Source organism: Nicotiana sylvestris, chromosome 12, assembly GCF_000393655.2.
Source record: "Nicotiana sylvestris chromosome 12, ASM39365v2, whole genome shotgun sequence".
NCBI classification, from domain to species: Eukaryota; Viridiplantae; Streptophyta; class Magnoliopsida; order Solanales; family Solanaceae; genus Nicotiana; species Nicotiana sylvestris.
Genome location: NC_091068.1, coordinates 154,528,381 through 154,555,529, shown reverse-complemented (window position 1 = coordinate 154,555,529; position 27,149 = coordinate 154,528,381). Strand labels below are relative to the sequence as shown.

Here is a 27,149-nt window from a genome sequence, read left to right as displayed (position 1 = left end):
CGATACCGGAAATCTGATAATCTTTTCACTTTCCAAATCTTTTTTCTGACAACCAACTATGTCAATTGTTAACGACAATAACCAGCTGAACGCACAGGAGGGAGAAACTCCACCACTCCTCTTTACATCAGGATCTCCTCGACAGTCCCATGACGAATCACCTGAAATATATACGTCACGTGCTAATGATCAACAAGGGGACGAATAAACTGTCGAACAAGACACTCTAAAGAAATTAATTGCAGAATACGTGAATAGTGATCTTCGAGCCTTTGTTAGGGGATTGCCAAATGCGCCATAAACTCCTCCACAACCCTAGAAAACCCACGGTCGAGGCTCGACAATTCTGGAAGTGGAGGAACTCCTTATGAATCTCGTGATGAAAGGTCACGTACACCAAATAATTTTGATTTACAAAGTTTGGTACTAACTTTGTAGAAACAGTTGAAAGAGCAAAATGATCGCATAGAGCAAATACCTGGCATACCGCCCGTGATCAAAAGGGTAGATATTGATAAATATTCACAACCACCCTGGAAGACAAGTGCAGTACCTTTTCCGATTCCTAAAAAGTTTAAAATGCCTGATATTCCAAAATATGATGGAATAACTGACCCTTGAGATCACGTAACTGCGTTCACCACTGGCATGAAAGGCAATGATTTAACTAAGCAGGAAATCGAATCAGTTTTGGTTAAAAAATTTGGTGAAACACTCACGAAAGTAGCATTAACGTGGTATTCTCTTTTACATGAAAATTCTATTGATTATTTTGCTGAGCTTGCAGATTCATTTATAAAATCACATTTGGGAGCTCGAAAAGTTGAAAAAAAGGATGGAAGACATCTTTAAGGCAAAACGAGGGAATACAGAATTACCTGGGGAATTTGTAGATATATTCCAATGTGAGAGGATAATGTTACCACGAGTACCTGACAACTAGGCAACTATGGTGTTCACAAGCAATTTAAACGAGAAAAGTTCAGAAGCTACGAGGAGGATAAAGGAAAGTTTGCGAGAATTTCCAGCAACAACTTGGAATGATGTATACAAAAGGTACAACACGAAGCTGCGGATAGAATAAGATACGGTTGCACAACCAATGGTTAATGAAAGAGCAGGATCGAGACGTTCAAATCAGAAAAAGAACCGAAGAAAATAGGCACGAGCCTTACATGGGACCTACAAGGCAAAATTCTCGGTCTAATCAAGAAAACATATGATTTGAATCGAGATCGAGGCAAAAAGATACGAGCTCTTCATCTAGATTCAGAAAGGAACGGGATGCACGAGGCACCGACTCCAATACACATGCAAGGATCGGAGATTATAGTTTTGATGTCGGTACCTCCGAGTTAGTAACTGTTTTAAGAGGTATGAGAGATAAGGTACGGGGGCTTAAAGAAATGAGATTAGACCCGAGCAAAAGGAATCCAGATTTCTGGTGTGAATTTCACAACGATCATGGCCATAGAACAAAAGATTGTAGGTTACAACAGGGAGAAGTCGAGCATTTGTTGAAGCAAGGTTATCTAACTAACCTATTCAGTGAGAAAGGAAGACATTCATATATGAAGAATAGACAAGAACCCCCAAAACCCCCATCTCCAAAAAGAACATTCAATGTAATAATCGAGGAAGATGAGTTCAATGGTGTGACAAGTACAGCTGCAAAAAAGACGTCAAAAGACACGATCACTCATGGGAAGGGAGTTCGCCAAGTCTTGGATGGAGACAATATAACATTTGATGATGAAGATGTAGACGGCTTGATTATTCCTCACAATGATACATTGGTAATATCTCTACTTGTACCCGATACTAACATAAAATGAGTTTTGATTGACTCAGGTAGTTCCGTGAATATCATTTTACTAAGGGTGGTGAATGAAATGCAAGTAACGACAAGGTGATACGAAAGGCACAGTCTTTGTCCGAATTTGATAATTCAAGCGTTATCACAAAAGGGGAAGTAGTGCTTACCACGTTTGTAGAAGGGGTTATCAAGGACACAAAGTTCCAAGTGATAGATGCAAACATGGCTTATAATATAATTCTGGGAAGACCATGGATGCACAATATGGATGTTGTACCATCCACGTTGCATCAAGTTATTAAATTTCCTTCATATTGGGGGATTCGACGAATTCATGGGGATCAACAGGCTTCTAGAAGTATCAATTCAGTGGTGGTCACAAGCACAGTAAATGATGTTACAGATGAGAAATAACAACTACAAAATTCAGTTGGGGATGTTGTAATACAAACCTCAACTGAAGCCATTCTATGACAAACTGATGTTGATTCAAGACCCGATGTTATTCAAGAGCCAGAAGAAAATGAAAACATTAAGACAACTACTGAAGAACTCGAAGCTGTAGTGCTATTTATACACTAGCCAGACAAAAAAGTTTACATCGGAGCAAATCTAAGCCCAGTAATGAATGGTAAGTTAATTGAATTTTTAAGAGCTAACGTAGATTGCTTTGCTTGGTCGTACTCAGATATGACAAGTATACCATCGGAGGTGACGACCCACAAACTGAATAAGGACCCATCGTATCCACCTGTCAAGAAGAGGAAGAGAAAGCAGGGATCCTTCAAAAATCAAGTAATCCAAGATGAGATACAAAAGCTTTTAAAAATTGGGTTTATACGAGAGGTAAAATACCCTAACTGGTTAGCTAATACTGTGGTAGTTCCAAAAAAGAATAGGAAATCGCGAGTTCGTGTAGATTATACTGATTTAAATAGATCTTGTCCTAAAGATTCGTTCCCTTTGCCGCATATAGATCAACTAATTGATTCTACCACAGGACATGAGCTGTTAAATTTTTTAGATGCATATTCAGGTTATAACCAAATAAAGATGCACCCTCTAGATGAAGGAAAAACTTCATTTATCACAGACAGAGGAACTTACTGTTATAAAGTCATGCCATTTGGTCTAAAAAATGCTGGAGCCACGCATCAAAGATTGGTGTGTAAAATGTTTCAAAAACATCTGGAAAGACTATGAAAGTCTACATTGACGATATGCTAATCAAGTCAGTACAAGCGGGAGATCATTTTCAACACTTGTCAAACACTTTCAAAATTCTCCGCAAATATAATATTAAACTAAATCCAGAAAAATGCGCTTTTGGCGTGGCTTCAGCTAGGTTTTTAGGTTTTCTTGTTTCTAACAGGGGTATTGAAGTAAATCCTGCACAAATCAAAGCTATCGAGGAAATACCAGATGTACTCACAAGCAAAAAAGAAGTTCAGAGATTAACAGGAAGAATAGCAGCACTGGGAGGTTTATTTCAAAAATCATCAGAAAAAAGTTTTAAATTCTTTTCAATATTGAAAAAAGCAGAATCAATTTGAATGGACTGATTAATGCCAACAAGCCCTCAAGGACCTAAAATTGTATTTGTCAAATCCACCTTTACTAGCCAAACCAAAAGACAGAGAAAGGCTGCTGCTGTGACGGAAGTGTCGGTAAGCGCAGTGTTGGTATAAGAGGACAAAGGTAAACAATTTTCAATTTGTTATGTTAGTAAATCTTTGCTAGATGCCGAAACATGATATCCTTATTTGGAAAAGCTTGTTTTAGCATTAAATATGACATCTAGAAAGTTGAGACCTTATTTCCAATGTCATGCTATCTCTGTAATAACTGCTTTCCCCCTGAGGAATATATTGCATAAACAAGAACTATCTGGTAGGTTAGCTAAGTGGGAAATAGAACTCAGTGAGTATGATATCATATTTCAGCCCAGAGCTGCAATAAAATCACAGGTTTTAGCAGACTTCGTAGTGGATTTCAGCACGAATTTAGTTCCTGAAGTGGAAAAGGAACTACAGGTATTTACCGGATCTAATCCAGGGACTTGGAGTTTATTTACGGATAGTTCTTAGAATGTTAAATCAACGAGCTTAGAGATTGTTCTAATCCCACTTTAGGGGAAGTCACAAGACAAACAATAAAATGTTATCCCATCACTAATAATGAGGCAGAGTACGAAGCTGTGATTGCAGGTTTGGAACTAGCACGAGAACTTGGTATAGAACAGATTGTGATAAAAAATGACTCACAGCTAGTAGTTAACTAGATGTAAGGGACCTACATAGAAAGAGAGTCACAAATGCAACAATACCTGGAGAAGGTACGAGAATTACTTGGACAATTTCAGTTGTGGAAGGTCGTACAAATACCCAGAGAGGAGAATGCAGAAGCAGATGAGTTCGCAAATCTCGTGTCTGTTGTGGAAATAAAAAATGCAGAAAATTCTATCGTAATACATTTGTTTCATTCGTCACTCGATCAAGACTAGAACGACATAAATATTAATAATCTAACTTGGGATTGGAGGAACGAATTTGTTAACATTTTGCAGTATGGAATCTTACCCGAAGATAAAAGGAAGTCACAGTTACTTCACCAAAAAGCCGCCTGGTATTGCTTAATTCGTAGAAACTTATACCGAAAGATGTTTGGCAGACCTTTAGCACGGTGTCTTGGTCCTGTCTGACTAAAAAATGTTAAGCTTTTTTTAAACTAATTTAGTATTGTGATAATGGCAAATCCTAGTTAAACATAATAAATTCTATATCTAAAACTAGGGTACCAGTGATATGGGACTGTCAAGAATACTAAATATCACGTATATGCTCAATGATTGTCAATGAATATGAGAATAATGGCATGCAATAGATGTGACAAATGGCAATAAATGTAAATAGAAGAAATTTATCACTCAAATATTGAATGAGGTAGATGATTCCTTCTTCTGACAGCAATGTGTGACAATAAACTATAAAGATGGATAATGTTTTCTTGGATCTTGTGAGTGGAAAAATAGAACAAACAGTGAAATCGAACAGGAACGACAAGACAAGGTTTTGTATGTACTCTTGATAGTCAACTTCTTACAAATATGTTCCTATCTGAAAAGTGAAGATCCCCTTTCTATTCTTTTTCTCTTCCTATTTATAGGGGATATTCCTAAGAAACCCTAAAAAGTACAATAGAAAGAATCACCAATGGAATATTCCTTCTATTCTAAACTTATTCTACCGTTGCTTCCGTACATTTTTTACTTGACCTCGACACTAATCCTTCTTAAGACGATTCCTCACCATTGTGCCATGGTTGACTTAATCCTCGACCACATCCATTTGCAGTTATTAAGTTTAATCAAAATTTTGACCAATACAGTTAGTCCCTCCGCTTGTTGAGGTTGTGACCTTGGACATCCTTGATGAGCGGATCCTGTTTGCAACAATTCAGAGAAAATTTGGTGGTGACGATTGAATGGAATCAACCGAGGTCGAACTGGTGATGAGGTTGAGGTTGCGGTTGGTGTGGCTGACGTAGGATGACATCATACCACACGCGTCATCGTTACGCGTCTTCCCAATGTAGTGCTTATGCTTCTGTCACTTTGATTTTAGTGCCATTGACAGCTCTTTGCCTTGATTCTGGTGTTCCCAACCCTATAAATAGAGGAGATGGGTTTCATTTTTGAAACTTTCAGCATTTCTCCTTATGCATGCACATTGTTCTTCTTTGATCTTCTTCTCCGATCTCCACTTCTGACTTCTTACAGCCTTTTCAATTCCAGTCCCTGATTTTTTTTCCTGTTGATATCTTCTTTCTCTAACTTTACTGTACACGCTTTACTACAAAAATTTGTCAAACTTCCTTTGTATTCACGACGAAGTCTCCGATCCTACTCCTTTATCGGTGGCCCTTCCTCCCAGCGGTGAGGAACCTATAGTTAAGGAGGAAGAAAGCTTCCCCACCATGGAGGAAGTGGTTCCCAAGAATCCTTTGGTTAGAAATGACTTCCCAAAGGAACCTGCTCCCGCTCCGGCTCAGGAGCTTTCTCAGATAGGGTCACATCAAATAGCCGACCTTGGGTCTAAATATCGCATTCCTTCTCACATCGAAATTGTTCCGACGGGAGGCAACATAGTACAGGTTCACCGACTTGGATATTGTGCTTTCTACGTTTATCCTTTCTTAGTTGGTCATTCTCTTCCTCTCCCCCATTAGCGAAGGAGTTTTACCGTTTTTACAACGTCTGCCCGGCGCAACTCTCCCCTTATTTATACAATGTTTTCCTGATGCTGGCGAAGTACGCAGAGTTGGCCGGCTGTAAGGTCAATATTTGCCATCTGCTGCATCTATTCTCACCCAGCTTATATAGAGGCACATTGATACATTTGCGGCATCATGGGATCAAAGGGTTGGTGGCCGGAATGGATGATAAGGCGAACTGGTGGTTCTGGTATAAATATTTCTTCATCAAGACTGAGCATCTGGTGGCGAATCCAACCGGGTTTCCCGAGCAATGGAACTATAATCGTAAGTATCTTTCCATACGTTTGTTATTTTCTTCTTCCTCTTTTTCTTTCATTTTCGACTCACTTACGACTTCCTTGTTTTCAGCTGAGTGATGTACACCTTATCTTGTCTTCGATATTGAATATTGGGTGGCTCGCGTGTTACCCCACACAGTGGAAATTCGTGATTGGGCGTCCTTTCACAAGCCTTTTGAACCCACGACTTCGTCCATTAAGTGTTATTTCTCCCAACTTATTACTATTTGCTATCGCCTTTTGATGTGACCTTCCTTTGGTGCCAGGTCGGCAAGTTTCCAAAAAGGCGAGGGCTCCAGTGCCTGCATTTTTCCAGGTTATTGCGTCAGGCAGAATGCAGTTTGCTTTAGCTGAGTCTGCTCGAGGAGGTCAGACTCAAGTTCCATCGAGGAGGGACTCCTCCCCTCAAACTGTTGCCATGCCGGATGAGATCTCTTCTCAGCCTATCTTTCACCCTGTGGACGAGTCATCTCACAGTGAGGAGGCATCGCCGAGGAAAAGATGAAGGGCGAAGACCGGGAAGGCCATTGTCGCTAATGTTGAGCCGAAGAGATTCATTGCTTTGGAAGTGGAATCGGTGCTTACACTATACGTCGAGGCCGTTTCTATGGTGGGTGTCGTCATGGAGAAGAGGCCCTCTAAGGTTGAGGGGGTTCATGGTAGCGGAGAGCTTACACGGGCTGCTGAAGGAGGCTCATCATCGATAGCCGAGAGAGGTAGAGATATCCCTGCGGGGTGTCACACCTCCTTTTTCCGCCCCCGCGAGGGGCGTAGGAGTTTTTCCAATTAAAGGACAATCAAAACGGGATTTGTTTATTTATTTCAGAGTCGCCACTTGAGAGATTTAGGGTGTCCCAAGTCACTAATTTAATCTCGAATCGAGGAAAAGAATGACTCCATATTACAGTCTGCGAACTAGAAATCCGGATAAGGAATTCTGTTAACCCGGGAGAAGGTGTTAGGCATTCCCGAATTCCGTGGTTCTAGCACGGTCGCTCAACTATCATATTCGGCTTGTTTATCTGATTTTATACAATTATGCGCTCTTGTGCAAGTTTTATTTCTTTGCTGCTTTTATTATTATATTTTAAAAGAATGTGAATATCGTTTAAAAACATGTCTTTGGATTGCGTCACATGAAATGCACCCGCAATCCGGAACACATTTTTATTCAATGTTTTGGGATTTGGATTTGGGTCGCATGAAATGCACACCTGAGTTTAAGAAGGTAAGATTATTAAAATGCGCTCCTAAAGCGATTAGCGTTTTTATTATTTTTGGGTAAGGCCGTGGAGTTCGCTAAGCGGCCGATCCCGAGTTCTAAATAATTAAAGCATACATTTTGTGAGGGCCCCGCAATCTGTGCGTTTTATTTGGCGAGGCTCGTCTCATTTTATTTAAAAGGATAATCTTAACATGACTATATTTTCTATTTTTCGTTTCCTAAAATAAATGAAGATAAGGTCCTACTTTATTTACATACTTTCGGGTTATTATAGTTAAGTTCCGAAAGTGAGTTGTTTAAAGAGTTTACATGGCAACGCATAGAACATTCTACATACAGACAGTAAAAGAAAGAAAAGACTACATTAAATTACAACTTCAAATCTTTATCATTTTTTGCATTCATGCTTCGAGTGGCTTACAAGATGAACCAGTGTATCAGTTTGTGTACCTGGTATTTGGAAAGCAAGGAAAGAAGATGAAGATCAGTAGAAGCAGCAGTAGTATAAATACACCGCAACAGCAGCAACCTAACAGCAACAAATTCGAACCAGATTCAAGGCCCAGAAAACTTTGAAGAAAAACCGAACAACTCAATAGAACAAAACCCAAAAGTTTGTAAACAAACTAAACAGCAACAACCCACGCGTTTTTTAAAACCCGAAACTAAACTCGTTTCTCACTTTGTTTTTGTTTTCTCTTTTTAAACTCTATCACACTCTCTTCAGATTTTCAGAATGTATTCCTCTCTCTCTAAGTAAGTCTTTCAAGTTCAAGTCTAATATTCAAGTCCTTTTCTTTTAAGTTCTCCTCTCAAGTCTTAAAAGCTCTCTTTAAAATGTGTCAAATGACTCTATATATAACAAGACTCTTTTGTTGAATCCCCAACCCGAAATATTCCCCCAATTGCATGTTTTGTCCCCATTACTTAATGTTTTCCTTATTTTAAACCCTTGTCCCCCATGCTTAACATAAATAATTACATTATTCCCACCCCACTACATTATGTCTTGTCCCCCATTATATTAAACAATTATATCAACCACCCCATTACATCTTGTCCCCCATGCTTAACATAAAGAATTACATTATTCCCCCACTAATTTATGCCTTGTCCCCCATTATATTAAAAAATTATATCAAATGTTCATTTCCGAAAATACCTCTCTGACCTTATTGAAATTACCATTTTACCCCTGAACGTACTGCAAATTACCAAGCTACCCCCATCAGCTATAACCAATCACCTAATCAATCTCAACCAAAATACAGCAAATATGACCAATTTCTAAACAAATTTCAACAACAAATCTCATGAACACATTGAATCATACAACTTCAAATTAATGGGAATAAGTTAACCATATTGGGAAACAATCCTGCATAACTTAGACCAAAAATGAATGAGCAAAGAGACAACAATATCAACAACAAAATACATGATTCAAACTAAATAAACAAGTCAAAAACCAAAACCCAAACCCACATTAAATCACCGGGGTTACAAACGAACTTCTAACAAAGATGAACATGAATTAAAACTATTTTAAACAACAAACATGACGGATTCAAATGATTTAACCAACATTAACAATTTCTGAAAAAAAATACATAACAACACATGAAACAAACTGAAGAAATAATTAATTAAACTTCAATTTGAATCTAACGACATTAAACCAACAATTTCACATGAACAAACTGAAAAATTAACAAAACAATGAACACGAACAAAAAAAAAATCAAACATTTACCGATTTTAGATTTGAGAATATCAAAAACAAAATACGGACAAAAGTGAAACTCAAACCCACTAACCGGATTGGTAATACGAACAACGACTGATCAACGACGAACTCGAACTGTGTATGGACTGTTTCGACAAACCCCGACCAAAGCTTGAATAAGCGAAATGGTGAGTCTCGTTTTTGGATTGGAGGCGCCGGAAAAAGTGAAGCAGCACGATTTGGTTTTAAGTCCAGCTGCTTGACAAAGCAGCAGCATCGCAGCCCAAGCAGCTGCTGAACGGGCTAGAGCAGCAGCAACGTAGCGGAAAGGGCTTGGTTTTGGGAGTAGCAGCGACGACATAGTAGGGCGTTTGGTCGAAGACAATGACAACGAAGTGATGCAGAAGCAGTCGAGGCAGCTGGAGGTAGCAACAACGAGCTGGGATGGTTGTTGGTGGAGCTACTATTCGTATGGAGGAGATGAAGCAACGGTCATAGGTCCGTTTGGACGTGAAGGAGAAGGTGGTGGAGGGTTGTTGGTGCTGCTGCCATGGACGTCGATATGGAGCTCGAAGGTGGTTGTTGGCATGGATGTCGATATGGTTTCGACGAGGACGGAGGCTGGGCGAGATGGAGCTCGAAGGTGTGTGCGTGTGTATCGACGTGGGGGAGGGGGAAAGGGCAGCAGCCATGGCTGGTTTTTTTCTTTGGGAGTGTTGGAGAAGAAGAAGAAGGAGGGGGTGGGTGGTGGATAGGTTTTTGGTTTTTTAAGGTTTTTTTTGTTTTGTTTTGTGTAAGATAGGGGGTGTTGGGTATTTGGGTTATGGACCGGGTCGACCCGGTTTGAAATTGACCGGGTCGTAGGGAATGTTGGGTATTTTTTGGGGCTTGTGGCTTGAATTTGAAGAAGAGCCCAATTCTGATTTTCTTTATATTTTTGCTCTCTTTTCTTCTTTTATTTTTCTAAAACTAAATTCTAAAAATCCTTAAATTATTATTAAGTTATAAAAGCGCAAATTAACTCCCAATAACAATTAACGCACAATTAAGTAATAATTAAGCATAAAATTGTACATTTGGACATTAAATGCTAAAAATGCAAAAGATGCCTATTTTTGTAATTTTCAATTTTTGTAAAACAAACTTAATTACTAACAATTGTAGAATTAAATCTTACATGCAAAATGCGACATATTTTTGTATTTTTTATTAATTTAACAAATAAACATGCACAGACAAATACAAATAATTATCCAAAAATGTCACAAAAACTCTCAAAATTGCACACCAAGGAAAATCATTTTATTTTGATTTTTTTGGGAGTAATTCTTTCATAGGGCAAAAATCACGTGCTTACAGCTGCCCCTCTTTGCCCGAAGACACGAAGGGTTTTCGTGCAAAGATAAAGTGAGCGATTTTTGCCCATCCGAGTACTCCGTGTGAAGCATTTTTTTGAAAAAGATTTAACCGAACCTTTGCTTCAAAGGTTTCCTACATATCCCTGGCTAAAGGGGAATCAGGTTAATGTAGTTCGGGAAGTTTTGGTAGCTGGGACTACCATGAGACTGCAATGTTACTGCTGTTGCATGCTATTACCACTGCTTACCGATCTCCTTGTTACACCGTGCTTAAAAGAAAACAAGAAGCTAGGCTAGACTACGGATCATAAGATCTCATCTATCTTCAACTTGTTCTTGTTGCCTTGCTTTCTTGTCGGCTTGTGTTTCTTCCGGTGCTTTTCTTCCGAGAATTTGGAGATGACACTGGCCTTTTGCTTTTCTGAATACCAGTTTCATCATTTTGTTCGGTCTACTGGGGATATGGCCTCCTTCATTAAGCTTTTCGGTGGTTCCTCTAGGGATACAGCTTTCTTCATCAGATTTGTTATGCTGGGCATAATTTAATGGTCACAGGCCGCTTCTTTCAAGACGCGTATTTCTTCTTTTTGACTCATGTGCTTGAACTTGTGCTGGGACCTCTTGTTGCAACCTTCTGCTTTCCGGTGCTGGGGATTTTTATTGTTTCCTGCTGGGGATTCCTGTTGTAACCTTCTGCCTTCCGGTGGGTTACTGATTTCAAGATCTGCAGTATAAGATTGAAAAGTATTCCTCTTGTTATACAGGTGGGCGCCTAAAACATGAAATGTAAAGACTGAAAAGTATTCCTCTCGTTTTGTAGGTGGGCGCCTGAGACATGAAATGAAAAAAAAAACTGAAAAGTATTCCTCTCGTTATGTAGGTGGGCGCCTGAGACATGAAATGAATAAAACTGAAAAGTATTCCTCTCGTTATGTAGGTGGGCGCCTGAGACATGAAATGTAAAGACTGGAAACTATTCCTCTCGTTATGTAGGTGGGCGCCTGAGACATGAAATGTAAAGACTGAAAAGTATTCCTCTCGTTATGTAGGTGGGCGCCTGAGACATGAAATGAAAAAAACTGAAAAGTATTCCTCTTGTTATGTAGGTGGGCGCCTGAGACATGAAATGTAAAGACTGAAAAGTATTCCTCTCGTTATGTAGGTGGGCGCCTGAGACATGAAATGAAAAAAAACTGAAAAGTATTCCTCTCGTTATGTAGGTGGGCGCCTGAGACATGAAATGTAAAAACTGAAAAGTATTCCTCTCGTTATACAGGTGGGCGCCTGACTTCAACAGCAACTTTGAAAAATAAAACGTCTTTCCTCTCTTCAGGCGAGCTCCTGACTTCAACAAACAACTTTGAAAAATAAAACGCCTTTCCTATCTTCAGGCGGGCTCCTGACTTCAACAACTTTGAAAATAAAATGTCATTCCTTTCTTTAGGCTGACGAGGTTTCAACAACTTTTTTTAAAAATAAAATGCCTTTCCTCTCTTCAGGCGGGCTCCTGACCTCAGCAACAACTTTGAAAAATAAAACGCCTTTCCTCTCTTCAGGCGGGCTCCTGACTTCAACAACTTTGAAAATAAAATGCCATTCCTTTCTTTAGGTTGGCGAGATTTCAACAACTTTTAAAAAAAAAAAATAAAACGCCTTTCCTCTCTTCAGGCGGGTTCCTGACTTCAATAACTTTGAAAAATAAAACACCTTTCCTCTCTTCAGGCGGGCTCCTGACTTTAACGACAACTTTGAAAAATAAAACGCCTTTCCTCTCTTCAGGCGGGCTCCTGACTTCAACAACTTTGAAAATAAAATGCCATTACTTTCTTTAGGTTGGCGAGATTTCAACAACTTTTACAAATAAAACGCCTTTCCTCTCTTTAGGCGGGCTCCTGACTTCAACAACTTTGAAAAATAAACGTCTTTCCTCTCTTCAGGCGGGCTCCTGATTTCAACAACAACTTTGAAAATAAAGTGTCATTCCTTCCTTTAGGTTGGCGAGATTTAAACAACTTTAAAAATAAAATGTCATTCCTTTCTTTAGGCTGGCGAGATTTCAACAACTTTTAAAAATAAAACGCCTTTCCTCTCTTCAGGCGGGCTCCTGATTTCAACAACTTTGAAAATAAAATGCCATTCCTTTCTTTAGGCTGGCGAGATTTCAACAACTTTTAAAAATAAAACGCCTTTCCTCTCTTCAGGCGGGCTCCTGACTTCAACAACTTTGAAAAATAAATCGCATTTCCTCTCTTCAGGCGGGCTCCTGATTTCAACAACCCAAAATATCCTATTTTGAGGGCGGATGAACCCAACATATCCTATTCGAGGGCGGATGAACCCAACATATCCTATTTGAGGGCGGATGAACCCAACATATCTTATTTGAGGGCGGATGAACCCAACTAGGAAGTGCGTCTCCTACGAGTAAAACTTGTATGAACCAAATCAGGAAGTGCATCTCCTAAAGAAAAATATAACCTGAAAGACTCAGCCTAGGAAGTGTGTCTCCTATGGGTGAAACTTCAATGATTCAAACTAGGAAGTGTGTCTCCTACAAATGAACTTAAATGAACCAGACTAGGAAGTGCGTCTCCTAAGGGTAAAAATAAACTTAGGAAGTGCGTCTCCTATGGGTGAAACTTTAATGATTTTGAACTAGGAAGTGCGTCTCCTATTAATGAAAACTTAATTTAGGAAGTGCGTCTCCTATGCATGAAATAAAACTTAGGAAGTGCGTCTCCTCGGGATAAAAATAAACTCAGGAAGTGTGTTTCCTATGGGGTAAAAATGAACTTAGGAAGTGCGTCTCCTATGGGTGAAACTGAACTTAGGAAGTGCGTCTCCTTGGGTAAAAATAAACTTAGGAAGTGCGTCTCCTATGGGGTAAAAATAAACTTAGGAAGTGCGTCTCCTATGAATGAAAATACTTTAGGAAGTGCGTCTCCTATGAATGAAATCTTAATTTAGGAAGTGCGTCTCCTATGCGTGAACCATTTCCTTCTTCCTGAATTATTTACTTACCTGTGTTGTCTTCCCTCGAAACTGCTGGGGATAACACTGCTGGGGAATTATTTACTTACCTGTTGGGGGGATAAAATGTTATCAGCTGGGGATAACGTTGTCAAGGATAACACTACTGGGGGATTTTGATTCCTTCAAAACTAGTGCTTCACTCTTCGGAAGGCTGCTGGGAATGACACTGGCCTTTTGCTTTTTCCGAGCACAAGTTTCATCCTTTTGTTCAGTCCATTGGGGAACAACTTCCTTCATTAAAACTTGCTATGCTGGGGGTAACACTTGTTCAAAGACCACTTCCCTTGAGACTGGTGTTATCTTTATTCTTCCCCAAATGAGTACCTGACTTCCAGAAAATTTTCTAAATGAAAGGAAAATTTTCTGCCCCAGTTTGATAATCTCCCTTGTGACATGCATTTCCGTCATCAATGCCATTTCCTTTACCTATTTCAAATCAAACAAAATTTGTTAGTTTAAAGTGCATTGGTTGGTTGTGATACTCCACTGGGATGGCTTTTCCCTTTCTCCTTCCTTGTTCTGCATTCCAAAAAACTTGTTGGGGGTGATATTATTTGCTGGGGATAATCCCTTTCTGGTGGGGATATCCCTCTTCTTTTGTGGCATAGCTCGGAAACTGGCATTTCCCCGACCTTTTAGTCTCGTATGAATTTCCCACATCATGCTCATTGCTCTCCTTGCTTTGTCCACGGGCCTCGGCCTTGAGGTTTATAACCTTTGATTTCGGCAAGGATATCCCTCTTGACACTCGTCAATCCTTTTGTCAATTCCCTTTTGCTGGGGATATCTTTTTTGACACTGGCCTCGCGTTTGTTCCTTGCTGACTATACCACTTGGATGTACTAGTCAGATCTCATCTTGCATGATTGGAAAGTTGATGGCCTATTTTGAAGTCATTTCTCACTTGTTCTGACCAAACAGACTCTACTGGGGAATTTTCTATGAAAGGAGAAAGATAAAAAGGAACAGAATAAAAGACAAAGGAAAATAATGACTCTTTAACAAAAGAAACTATAAATAAAAACATATTAAATGCAGATACCGACTCTAATGTTCATGACATGCATATGTGGCCTATCCTCCGCCGTCAATCGTCTTTCAAGATCTTCCCTTGACGATTCCCCATCTGATTCCCAATCTTATTCGACTTGTAGTGCCCAAAGGGTTTTCACTATCAAGCCTCTCTCATTTTGGGTTTTCTCTCAGCTTTCATCGCCTTATGGTGTCCGTAATGATTTTCACCGATAAGACTCTCTCATTTGTATCACTTTCCAACTGGGAATTTGGAGTGTTGCCGGTATGACTCTTTCTGCTGGGGATTAGAGTCCTTTCTGCTGTGGAACAAAGTGTTTTGTTCACCGATAAGACTCTCATTTGTCTGACTTAGCATCTTTTGAAGACTGATCAGAAGGTCTTTCTTTGGACCGTAATGTGGGTTTTGGATAGGCTAGAAAGAAAGGGTATTAAAGGCTCAAAAACAAAATAAACTTGGGGTTCAAAATTACAACCTTCGGAACCATATTTGCTTACGACAAGCGCAACTCTTGCCCCAATTTCTAGCTTGGGGATTTTTTATTTTTGTTATACTATGTTACATTATGCACACTATGCACATTATGCACATTATGCATCCTATGACCGAGCCGTGAAGCGCATACGTATCCTCTTTGAGGAATCAGGTCAAACGTAGATCCCAATTCCTCTGTTTTCTTCTGACTTTCTTTTGTTTTTGTTATCATTTTTCTTTTCTCTTTTTTTTCTTCTCATTTCTCCTTTCTCTTTTGTCGTTTTGTTGTTTTCTTTTCTTTTTTCTTTTTTTTTCTTTTTTTTTCTTTACCTGCCATGCTTGTGCTTTTTAGTCGTTGCTACTAATTCCGAACGAGGGGTAGGAAAGAAAAACAATAAGGCTCAAAAGGGGTAACGAAGGATAAAGTGTTTAGGTAGCAGAACAAAATGCCTTCGTCATTCCAGTCTTCAAAACATGCCAAGTGCAAACAACACAATTAAACAAAGATTTGTAGCCTCTTCTGATGGTGCTGGACTTGACAATTATATTCACACATTTGCTTTTTCATTTGTCATTTCTAAAGCACCGTTGGGCGACACTCTCACTCTCATTATCATGAAAGGCGAATCTTGCTTTTAACGGTTTTCTTTGTTTTTTTCTTGCCCTAGTTCCACATGACTCGAGCTCCGAATAATCTCAAACCGTCCTTATTTCCTTTAAATGTTCTAATCACCTTTCCGGGATTTTATGATTAACTTTTAAGATTAGGCCCAAACTGTGTGCGCATGTCATGTCACTAGAATTGGTGCTGAACAAAAATGATAAAAGGACTAAACAAAAAGATGACTGGAAATAATAAAAGACCGGATTTGCATTAGACTAACGGTGAAATGGTTTGAATAACAAAACAAACAAAAACAAACCAGAAAAAAATCCTAAAACAACCTGGAGAAAACTTAAACAAACCGCTATGACAAAAATGGAAAGATAAGAAAGTTTGACACAAGACAATATCCGAATTACAATCCTAATAATTCGGACAACAGAAATGACAACAAAATAAGCCACCACAAGCTTCTCTCTTGCTAACCAAGAACCGGAGCGTCCTCCCGCTTTATCAAAACTGACATCTTAGCCACTGAGCTTCGCATCAGTATTCCCCAGACCATTGCCAACTTCAATATCATCAACCTTAGTCAACAAGTCCCCGATAGGATTCGAGTGCTTCTGTTATCAAGCTTGATCCCGCAAAGTGTGTATCATGATGTACAGGTAAAGGATTCTGCGCGATATTCTGGATGTCATTGTCTTGGATTACAATCAGGGTTTCATGGATCTTGTGTTTCCAGCTTACCACAAACCAACCACCTTAGCTTTCTTGCGATTCAAAACAAAACATGTTAGAATGGACTCAGTCGGTCTTCATTATTAACATCTTTTTCCCCTTTTTTTTCATTTTTTTTTCATTTTTTTTGTTGTGGTCGAATCTTATGGAGATTGCCTACGTATCATGACCCCGCATTAATCAGACCTTGCGTAGTTCGGCCCATAAAAGATAAACAATAATAAACATTTTTTTTTCAATTTTCATATTAAAACAAACTGGGTTTCAAAGGTTTGAGGATGACCTACAAACTCGAAAATCAAACAACCCACATATTCTAATCAAAAGATTTACAAACTTCAAAAACAATGGCCAACTTCCTTTCTCCGTTTGACAAATGCAACCGAACGGTTATTTTTTGCAAATGTGGCCCCTTCCAAATTTCACATGAATTTTGAAGCCGGGGAGGATTATTTTATGACACTTTACAAACTTGTCCGTTCTTTTACAAAAATAGCCTTTCGACAACTGAAAGATATTCTAAGGCTATTTCGGCAAGAACGACTTAAGACGCAGCCAAAGCTGGCTCGGCTTATTTTGACCAAAAACCCAAACGGTATTCACCTGACTGCTGACTCTTTGTTTTTTTTTTCAAATTACAATAAAAACCTAGTGTTGCAAACACGGCCCTTCAACGCCTCGGGGACGGAGATTTTTAAGGATGTGTGGGTCAACTGGACCAAGTCTTAAACAATGACCCAAAGGTGGCTGTTTATGCAAAGTCAGCCATCCGGCGTCCCTTTCGGGAACATTCGGCTATTTTTGACAAAAACAGCATCACCCGACTTATTTATGACTCTTTTTATCGTTTTTCAAAATAGAAAACTCAATATTGCAAACACGGCCTTTCAACGCCTCGGGGACGAAGATTTTTAAGGCTGTGTGGGTCAACTGGACCAAATCTTAAAAAATGACCCAAAAGTGGCTGTTTATGCAAAGTCAGCCTTCCGGCGTCCCTTTCGGGAACATTCGTCTATGTTTTGACAAAACAGCGTCACCCGACTTCTTTATGAAAGAATTAAAATTTTGACATGTTTTTTTTTATTTGTTTGTTTTTGGCTATTTTAGCAAAAAGGTAGGTTGGACTCGATGAGGGTTGCCTACGTATCTCACATCCGGTAAGAATCAAACCCGCGTAGTTCGGGACATCATGAATAAAGTAAATAAACTAACTTTTATTTATTTATTTATTGAAGGAAAGACTTATAAAGAAGAAATGGAGCATTTTTCAAAGAAGGATTTCTAAATTTTGTTTTTTGAATTTTGAAAGAGAAACTTCTAAAGAAGAAAGAAAATATTTTTGGAATTTTATTTTCAATGAAAGAAATGCTTCTAAAAAATATTTTTGAATTTTTACTTTTCTTTTCAATTTTGAAAGAAGAATGAAAATATTTTCGGATTTTTTGGAAAAAATTAAAAGAAAATATTTTTATTTATTTTTATTTTTATTTTTTATTTTTATTTTATTTTTTAACACAATTAAAAAGACTTTCTAAAGACATCAATAATGGAAAATATTTTTGGATTTTTTCTTGAAAATTGGGGGTCTAAAAAACTTTTTTAGAAAGGAAATAAAGAAAATACTTTTTGGATTCATATATATATATATATATATATATATATATATATATATATATATATATATATATATATATATATATATTGCAACAAATAATAAAACCACGTTCAACGCAAGACTCTTTTTATTTTCATTTTTGGCATTTTCATAAACAAATAAATAAATAAATAAAATAAAAAAACCATTTTAAAAACAAGACTCTTTTTTCATTTTCATTTTTCATGGCAAGACAAACTACTTTTTTTTTCATTTTGAAAACAAGACAAAGTGAAGATTTTTTTTCGTTTCAACAAAATGACCAACCTATTCTTCAACCTAAAAATAAGAGACTCTTTTCTATTTTTTCTTTTGCTTTTTTGAGTGAAACAAACTATACAAAAAAAATATTTTTTTTTTTCATTTTTCCCAAAATTTCGGCAGAATTTCGCAAGTATTTGGGGTATTGGGTTTTTTTTTCTTTCTAAAATAGGCAATTAACTCTCTACACAGTTACTTCCCTCTTTTTCGCAATTTTCCAATATTCCTGATTTTTCAAAACCGGTGAGCATGCAAGTCTGAAGCAAATAAGCGCATAAAGCAAACAGGATGCAGCAGGATGGTCTTTTCATTTCAGGTTGCTAGTCCTAGACGGACCCAACCCCTGTGTTGAGTCCCTTAAGTCAAATACAACATGATGCAGATAAGCGTTCCTACTAGGGATCCGGCATGAAGTTGAGTTATTCTAGGTTCAGAACCTGGGTGTTTGTTCTAGACCTGGCTTACCCGAGCGGACAGCTCGAGCCGAGGGGGGCAGTGTATCGGGAATACAGAAGCTTCACCAGCTTAGCAACTTGTCCGAACCTCGTTCTAAATTGGGATTTGACACTATATAGAAAAGAAGTCGTACGAAGTACACCCTTCTTCATGATTCAGAAGACTCAGAGAGGAGATGGGTTTCGGAACAGTTTATATATAGTTCACGTAATACCAAAGCGGTAAAAGGCAACCAATTAGCACATTGAGCCAAAACATGTAACAAAATCAGATAAAACCAAATATAACAATTTATATAAGCTCGAATTTCTAACCCTGAACCAGTGGTTCTGGGTCAAGATTCCCCAGCAGAGTCGTCAGAGCTGTCACACCTCCTTTTTCCGCCCCCGCGAGGGGTGAAGGAGTTTTTCCAATTAAAGGACAATCGAAACGGGATTTGTTTATTTATTTCAGAGTCGCCACTTGGGAGATTTAGGGTGTCCCAAGTCACCAATTTAATCCCGAATCGAGGAAAAGAATGACTCCATATTACAGTCTGCGAACCAGAAATCCGGATAAGGAATTCTATTAACCCGGGAAAAGGTGTTAGGCATTCCTGAATTCCGTGGTTCTAGCACGGTCGCTCAACTATCATATTCGGCTTGTTTATCTGATTTTATACAATTATGCGCTCTTGTGCAAGTTTTATTTCTTTACCGCTTTTATTATTATAATTTAAAAGAATGTGAACATCGTTTAAAAATATGTCTTTGGATTGCGTCACATGAAATGCACCCGCAATCCGGAACACATTTTTATTCAATGTTTTGGGATTTGGATTTGGGTTGCATGAAAAGCACACCCGAGTTTAAGAAGGTAAGATTATTAAAATGCGCACCTAAAGCGATTAGCGTATTTATTATTTTTGGGTAAGGCCGTGGAGTTCGCTAAGCGGTCGATCCTGAGTTCTAAATAATTAAAGCATACATTTTGTGAGGGCCCCACAATCTGTGCATTTTATTTGTCGAGGCTCGTCTCATTTTATTTAAAAGAATAATCTTAACATGACTATATTTTCTATTTTTCGTTTCCTAAAATAAATGAAGATAAGGTCCTACTTTATTTACATACTTTCGGGTTATTATAGTTAAGTTCCGAAAGTGAGTTGTTTAAAGAGTTTACATGGCAACGCATAGAACATTCTACATACAGACAGTAAAAGAAAGAAAAGACTACATTAAATTACAACTTCAAATCTTTATCATTTTTTGCATTCATGCTTCGAGTGGCTTACAAGATGAACCAGTGTATCAGTTTGTGTACCTGGTATTTGGAAAGCAAGGAAAGAAGATGAAGATCAGTAGAAGCAGCAGTAGTGTAAATACACAGCAACAACAGCAACCCAACAGCAACAAATTCGAACCAGATTCAAGGCCCAGAAAACTTTGAAGAAAAACCGAACAACTCAATAGAACAAAACCCAAAAGTTTGTAAACAAATTAAGCAGCAACAACCACGCGTTTATTTAAACCCGAAACTAAACTCGTTTCTCACTTTGTTTATGTTTTCTCTTTTTAACCTCTATCACACTCTCTTCAGATTTTCAGAATGTATTCCTCTCTCTCTAAGTAAGTCTTTCAAGTTCAAGTCTAATATTCAAGTCCTTTTCTTTTAAGTTCTCCTCTCAAGTCTTAAAAGCTCTCTTTAAAATGTGTCAAATGACTCTATATATAACAAGACTCTTGTCTTGAATACCCAACCCGAAATATTCCCCCAATTGCATGCTTTGTCCCCACTACTTAATGTTTTCCTTATTTTAAACCCTTGTCCGCCATGCTTAACATAAATAATTACATTATTCCCACCCCACTACATTATGTCTTGTCCCCCATTATATTAAACAATTATATCAACCCCACCCCATTACATCTTGTCCCCCATGCTTAACATAAAGAATTACATTATTCCCCCACTAATTTATGTCTTGTCCCCCATTATATTAAACAATTATATCAAATGTTCAATTCCGAAAATACCTGTCTGACCTTACTGAAATTACCATTTTACCCCTGAACGTACTGCAAATTACCAAACTACCCCCATCAGCTATAACCAATCACCTAATCAATCTCAACCAAAATACAGCAAATATGACCAATTTCTAAACAAATTTCAACAACAAATCTCATGAACACATTAAATCATACAACTTCAAATTAATGGGAATAAGTTAACCATATTGGGAACCAATCCTGCTTAACTTAGACCAAAAATGAATGAGCAAAGAGACAAACGAACTTCAAACAAAGATGAACATGAATTAAAACTATTTTAAACAACAAACATGACAGATTCAAATGAATTAACCAACATTAACAATTTCTGAGAAAAAAATACATAACAACACATGAAACAAACTGAAGAAATAATTAATTAAACTTCAATTTGAATCTAACGACATTAAACTAACAATTTCGCATGAACAAATTGAAAAATTAACAAAACAATGAACACGAACAAAACAAAAATCAAACATTTACCGATTTTAGATTCGAGAATATCAAAAATAAAATACGGACAAAAGTGAAACTCAAACCCACTAACCGGATCGGAAACACGAACAACGACTGACCAACGACGAACTCGAACTGTGTATGGACTATTTCGACAAACCCCGACCAAAGCTTGAATAAGCGAAATGGTGAGTCTCGTTTTTGGACTGGAGGCGCCGGAAAAAGTGAAGTAGCGCGATTTGGTTTTAAGTCCAGCTGCTTGATAAAGCAGCAGCGTCGCAGCACAAGCAGCTGCTGAACGGGCTAGAGCAGCAGCAACGTAGCGGAAAGGGCTTGGTTTTGGGAGTAGCAGCGACGACACAGTAGGGCGTTTGGTCGAAGACGATGACAACGAAGTGATGCAGAAGCAGTCGAGGCAGCTGGAGGTAGCAGCAACGAGCTGGGATGGTTGTTGGCGGAGCTACTATTCGTATGGAGGAGATGAAGCAACGACCATGGGTCCGTTTGGACGTGAAGGAGAAGGTGGTGGAGGGTTGTTGGTGCTGCTGCCATGGACGTCGATATGGAGCTCGAAGGTGTGTGCGTGTGTGTGTGTATCGACGTGGGGGAGGGGGAAAGGGCAGCAGCCATGGCTGGTTTTTTTCTTTGGGAGTGTTAGAGAAGAAGAAGAAAGAGGGGGTGGGGGGCGGATAGGTTTTTGGTTTTTTAGGGTTTTGTTTTGTGTAAGATAGGGGGAGTGTTGGGTATTTGGGTTATGGACCGGGTCGACCCGGTTTGAAATGGACCGGGTCGTAGGGAAGGTTGGGTATATTTTGGGCTTGTGGCTTGAATTTGAAGAAGAGCCCAATTCCGATTTTCTTTATATTTTTGCTCTCTTTTCTTCTTTTATTTTTCTAAAACTAAATTCTAAAAATCCTTAAATTATTATTAAGTTATAAAAGCGCAAACTAACTCCCAATAACAATTAACACGCAATTAAGTAATAATTAAGCATAAAATTGTACATTTGGACATTAAATGCTAAAAATGCAAAAGATGCCTATTTTTGTAATTTTCAATTTTTGTAAAACAAAATTAATTACTAACAATTGTAGAATTAAATCCTACATGCAAAATGCGACATATTTTTGTATTTTTTATTAATTTAACAAATAAACATGCACATACAAATACAAATAATTATCCAAAAATGTCACAAAAACTCTCAAAATTGCACACCAAGGAAAATCATTTTATTTTGAATTTTTTGGGAGTAATTCTTTCATAGGGCAAAAATCACGTGCTTACACGGGGGACGATGAATCTGGCTCGGACGTCAACCCTGAGGAGGTACGGACCTTCATGGAGAGGACTACTCGCATGGAAATAAGGACGGAGGGTCCTAATCGACATATAGTCATTCCCATTGATTATGAACCCCTGGACAACTCAGAACGGGCGGCGCCGACCTGCGCTCCCTTGTGTGCATCTTCTGAGAATAGGACACTGAAAGAAGCGGACCTATCATTGGGTATATCTGGCATGGCCCTGCGAGTAAGTTTGCTTTTCCCATGTTAGGTTTGTTTCGTATGTTTAACTGGCTTACACTGACCTCTTTTACTTTTTTTTGCATCTCAGACCCTTATTGTGGATATTGAGCATGACCGAGGGGAGGAGTTGAAGACGTCCATTTTTAAGAAGATGACCTCCAAGTACAGAGAGTAACGTACCAAGCACCAAACACTAGCCGATTTTCTCAGCTAGGATTTCCAGTTTCAGCCGCTCAGTGATGGGATCAAGTAGAAGGACAAGGAGCTGAAAAAGATGGATGAAGAGCTGGGGGAGAGGGACGAGGAACTTATAAGGGCTATCAGCAGGTACAACACGCTTGAGGGAGTGCTAAAGGCTAAGGAGGACGAGCTCGATGTGAGTTAGGGAGTGATGTCCGAAAATGTTAATCTTCAGACGCAGGTGGCATCTTTAATAGTTAAACTCGAGCGGAGGGAGGCAAGGGTTGTCGATTTGAGGGATGTATTGAGTTCCAAGATCGAAGAATTGGGTCAATCTAAGAAAGTCAAAATTACCGCTGCAGTTGAGGCGACATCCCTAGATGATGCCCTCCATGTTTGTAGGTCCGAGCAGGCTAACGAGGAGGAGACATCGGCACTTAAGGTGGCGAGGTTGGAGGAGCGGATCATGGGTTTGGAGGCGGAGTTGTCTGAGTTAAATGAGCAAGTTGTTGTCCTGAGGACCGAGAAGGCACAACAGCAGGCACATGAGTCTACATCTCATACTTCCACTGATTCTGGTGTGTCATGGGAGTTGTATGAAATGTGGGTCCATGCCGAGACTCAACTTGACATGTACAAGTCTTTGATTTGACCAACATATCGTCTATGTAAACTTTCATTGTTTTGCCGAGTTGGTTCTTGAACATCTTGGTGACCAGTCTTTGATAAGTTGCCCCTGCATTTTTTAACCCGAATGGCATGACTCTGTAGCAGTACGTCCCCTGATGGGTGATGAAGTGGTATTTTCTTGGTCTTCCTCCTCCGTGAGGATTTGGTTGTAACCTGAGTAGGCATCGAAGAAACTTAATAACTCGTGCCCCGCTGTTGCGTCGATGAGCTGATCGATGTGAGGCAACAAGAAGGAATCTTTCAGACATGCCTTGTTTAAGTCTGTGAAGTCCAAGGACATGCACCATTTCCCCTTTTTTTACCATGACCACATTGGCGACCTATTGGGGGTATTTTGATTCCCGAATGGAACCGTTGGTGAACAATTTCTCTACTTCTTCGTGGACGGCCTCGTTGATTACAGCATTAAACTTTCTTCTTATTTGTCGTATTGGTGGGTAGAGTGGATCAACCTTGTGCATGGCAATTTCTTTTGGGATACCTGACATATCTGCATGGGAGAAAGTAAATGGATTGGCGTTGTCAATTAAAAATTTATGAAATTTACCTGGTTCTGAGAGTTTATGCCGATGTAATCCTTTTTACTGTGGTCGTTTTTGTCTAACTTGATGGGTTCAAGGTCTTGTATCGTTGATCATGTGGCTTCCATGACATCGGGATCCTTGATGACGTCTTTTTGTTCATCGAGTTCGGGTCCCTATTTTGGTAATTGCTATGGTTCCGAGCCCATTCCCTTTAACTGTTGAGTGTGTGTACAATCTTGGGCGATGTGGTAGCATTTTTGGGTTGTGCACTATTTGCCTCTAATGCTGAATATCCCCCACGGAGTAGGGAACTTGATTACTTGATATAAGCTGGACGGGATGGCCCTTATGGCGAGTATTCAGGGTCGCCCTATAATGGCGTTGTAAGTTGTGTCCCGGTTTATGACATGAGGTTGACGCCTCCGGCCAGAACAGGCAGCATTATCTCTCCCGAGGTTCGCTCAACTGCATTGTTAAAACTTGTAAGTGTTATGTAGTGTGGTACTATCTTGTCCTCGAGTCTCATTTGTGCGAGAACTCGAGGGTGAATAATACATGTGCCGCTTTCGTCATCTATCATTATTCTTTTTACATCAATATATCGGACGATGAACTCCTCAATAGGGAACTACTCAAACATCCATTGTACTTGATCCTCAGTTAGATTTTCAAACAGCTCTAACCATCCCTTGGCATCTTCGTTTCGGATGATGGAAGGCGATATAATCGTCCTAGTATCTTCGCTGAATTTCCTGTCGGTATTCACCCCTTTGAAGATACTCCATGAGCCAAAGTTGAAGTAGCAAATTGCATCCCTCTAAGCATTCGGCTCCTCATTGACACTTTTCCAAGGCTCGGTATATCTCCGCAATAATCATGGGCACAATGCTGAATAGTTGCCCACCAATTCCCTCTATTAGAGTTTTGGTTACCATAGCTAGCCTGGTGTGGATCCTGGCTTTCTTCATTGGAAACACTATCATCCCTAGGAAGCAAATATGAAGACAAAGACCCTTCAGTGAATATGCCCCAATGATGTGAGGGCGAACTCGTCAGGACAAGTACGGTAAGATTTGCTGTGACTGTACCTCTCGTACAAATAATCAAAGGGAAAATAGGGATGCGCCGTTTCTGATACTAATCGGTCTAGGAGGAACCTACCCTTATGTCTCTCTCTGAGTTATGAGACAGGCTGGTAGGAAGCAGGTTACACCAAGGGTAGACAAGATGAGTCACTTCCGGGCTGACTTCCAAGCTGATGACAGTCCTTATTAGTGCCAAGCTAACCATATGTGGCATTGCAAGATCATCATGGGAGGAGACAATATCGAACCATACAGATACCATGATAGCTATACTACATACTATTCAGGCTGGTTGGAATCTAATCACGATGGTCTGGGTCAGCCAGGACTTGCTAGGGGCCACAGGATCATAAATGAGAGGGCCGAGGGACGGGTCAAATACAATCAACTGCACAAGAGGATATGGGAATGTGAAAGCGAGCACCGTGAGAGTAAGAAGCCAACCAAAAGCTGATCGAGGAGTGGAAAGACATGGTTGTCAGTGCCAACAAACAACTGGGATACTTGGAGCGAGGTATAGTGGAGCTAGAAAGGAAGTTCCTCAAAAGGATCGAGGATTGCCAAAATGCTGAGGGAAATGAGGGCGGACATCTAGCCTGAGCCTACCTATTGCTGAGACTTCGCGAGCTGGGAAAGCTGTTCAACGGAGCCAAAGATGCCGAGTCTGGGGAAGGTCCTTCCGGAACCAAATAGATAGGAGTTTTTCTTTTGCTTTAAGAAACGTAATAAAGCCAATGACCACTAGTGATATTTTTATTTCCTGCTATTTAAGGTCGATTTGGGATTCGTCTACTTTTTATCAATAAAATGAGGCATGTAGCATTCTAAGTTCTCCAAATCAACTTGTCGTTAGGCCTACCTCGGGCACAAAGAGGTTCCCAAATAGGACACGATTTACATTCTTGCACTGTGTTTAAATATCGCAACATTTTCTTATAATCCTCACTGACTTGTTACCTTTTTGTTTTTACTTTTTGTTTATTTATTCCCCTCCCCAAAGGTTAGTTCATGCACTCTAGCAACATCATCTTATTCAACGAGATCCAGGAGCCCTCCACCCACTCCTCCTCTTAGTCCTATCAGAAACAAGAACAAAGGGAAGATGGAAGATTCGAACAAAAAGGAAAACTCAATTGAACAGGTAAAGGTCACTCATGGTACTCAAGTTTCCAAAGAAGGTGCATCCCAGCTTGAACAAAAGCTGCTGAAATTTCAAGAAGAACTTGATTAGGTTCGGAATCTGGCGAATTTGTCATTTTCCCTCACCACTCCCGACATTAATTTCCCGAATGCTCATAACCCCACACCTCCACAAAATATCCCAAAGTCATGAAACCATCTCGCTCCTCACCACCACTGCAACACTTTCCATACCTCCAACAATACTCCACTGCTCATCCCAGAACTTTTTAACTCCACAAATGACCCCTGTCACACCCATCATAACATCCCCATCTACGTAGAGACTGTGCCACACTCCACTCAATCCATCCCTAGCGCACCCGAGTCTGATGATAAAGACTTGCTCATCAGGAATCTGGCTGAAAAACTTAAGAAATTGACCAGTAGGATCTAGGGTGTCGAAGGAAGTAAGGGGATTAAACTATGAAGATCTCTGCATACAGCCCGATGTTGAACTGCCCGAGGGCTACAAACCTCCAAAGTTCGAAATGTTTGATGGTACAGGAGATCCAAGGGTCCATCTGAGAATTTAC

General features: G+C 39.4%; 1 protein-coding gene across 1 annotated transcript; it reads left to right on the top strand.

The window, feature by feature from the left end:
- The first annotated feature begins 1,406 nt into the window (after positions 1-1,406).
- On the top strand, positions 1,407-2,230 carry LOC138883974 (uncharacterized). Its single transcript, XM_070164702.1, has 2 exons — positions 1,407-1,796; positions 1,910-2,230. Exons 1-2 carry the CDS (start codon positions 1,407-1,409, stop codon positions 2,228-2,230), a joined length of 711 nt encoding a protein of 236 aa, XP_070020803.1.
- The last annotated feature ends 24,919 nt before the right edge of the window (positions 2,231-27,149 follow it).

What these genes read in the sequence shown, in the direction of transcription:
- LOC138883974 (XM_070164702.1), top strand. Translation starts at nt 1,407, where the DNA reads ATGAGATTAGACCCGAGCAAAAGGAATCCAGATTTCTGGTGTGAATTT. An exon ending in TTCCTCACAATGATACATTG is followed by an intron (nt 1,797 to 1,909) that starts GTAATATCTCTA and finishes AGTAACGACAAG; the next exon opens with GTGATACGAAAGGCACAGTC.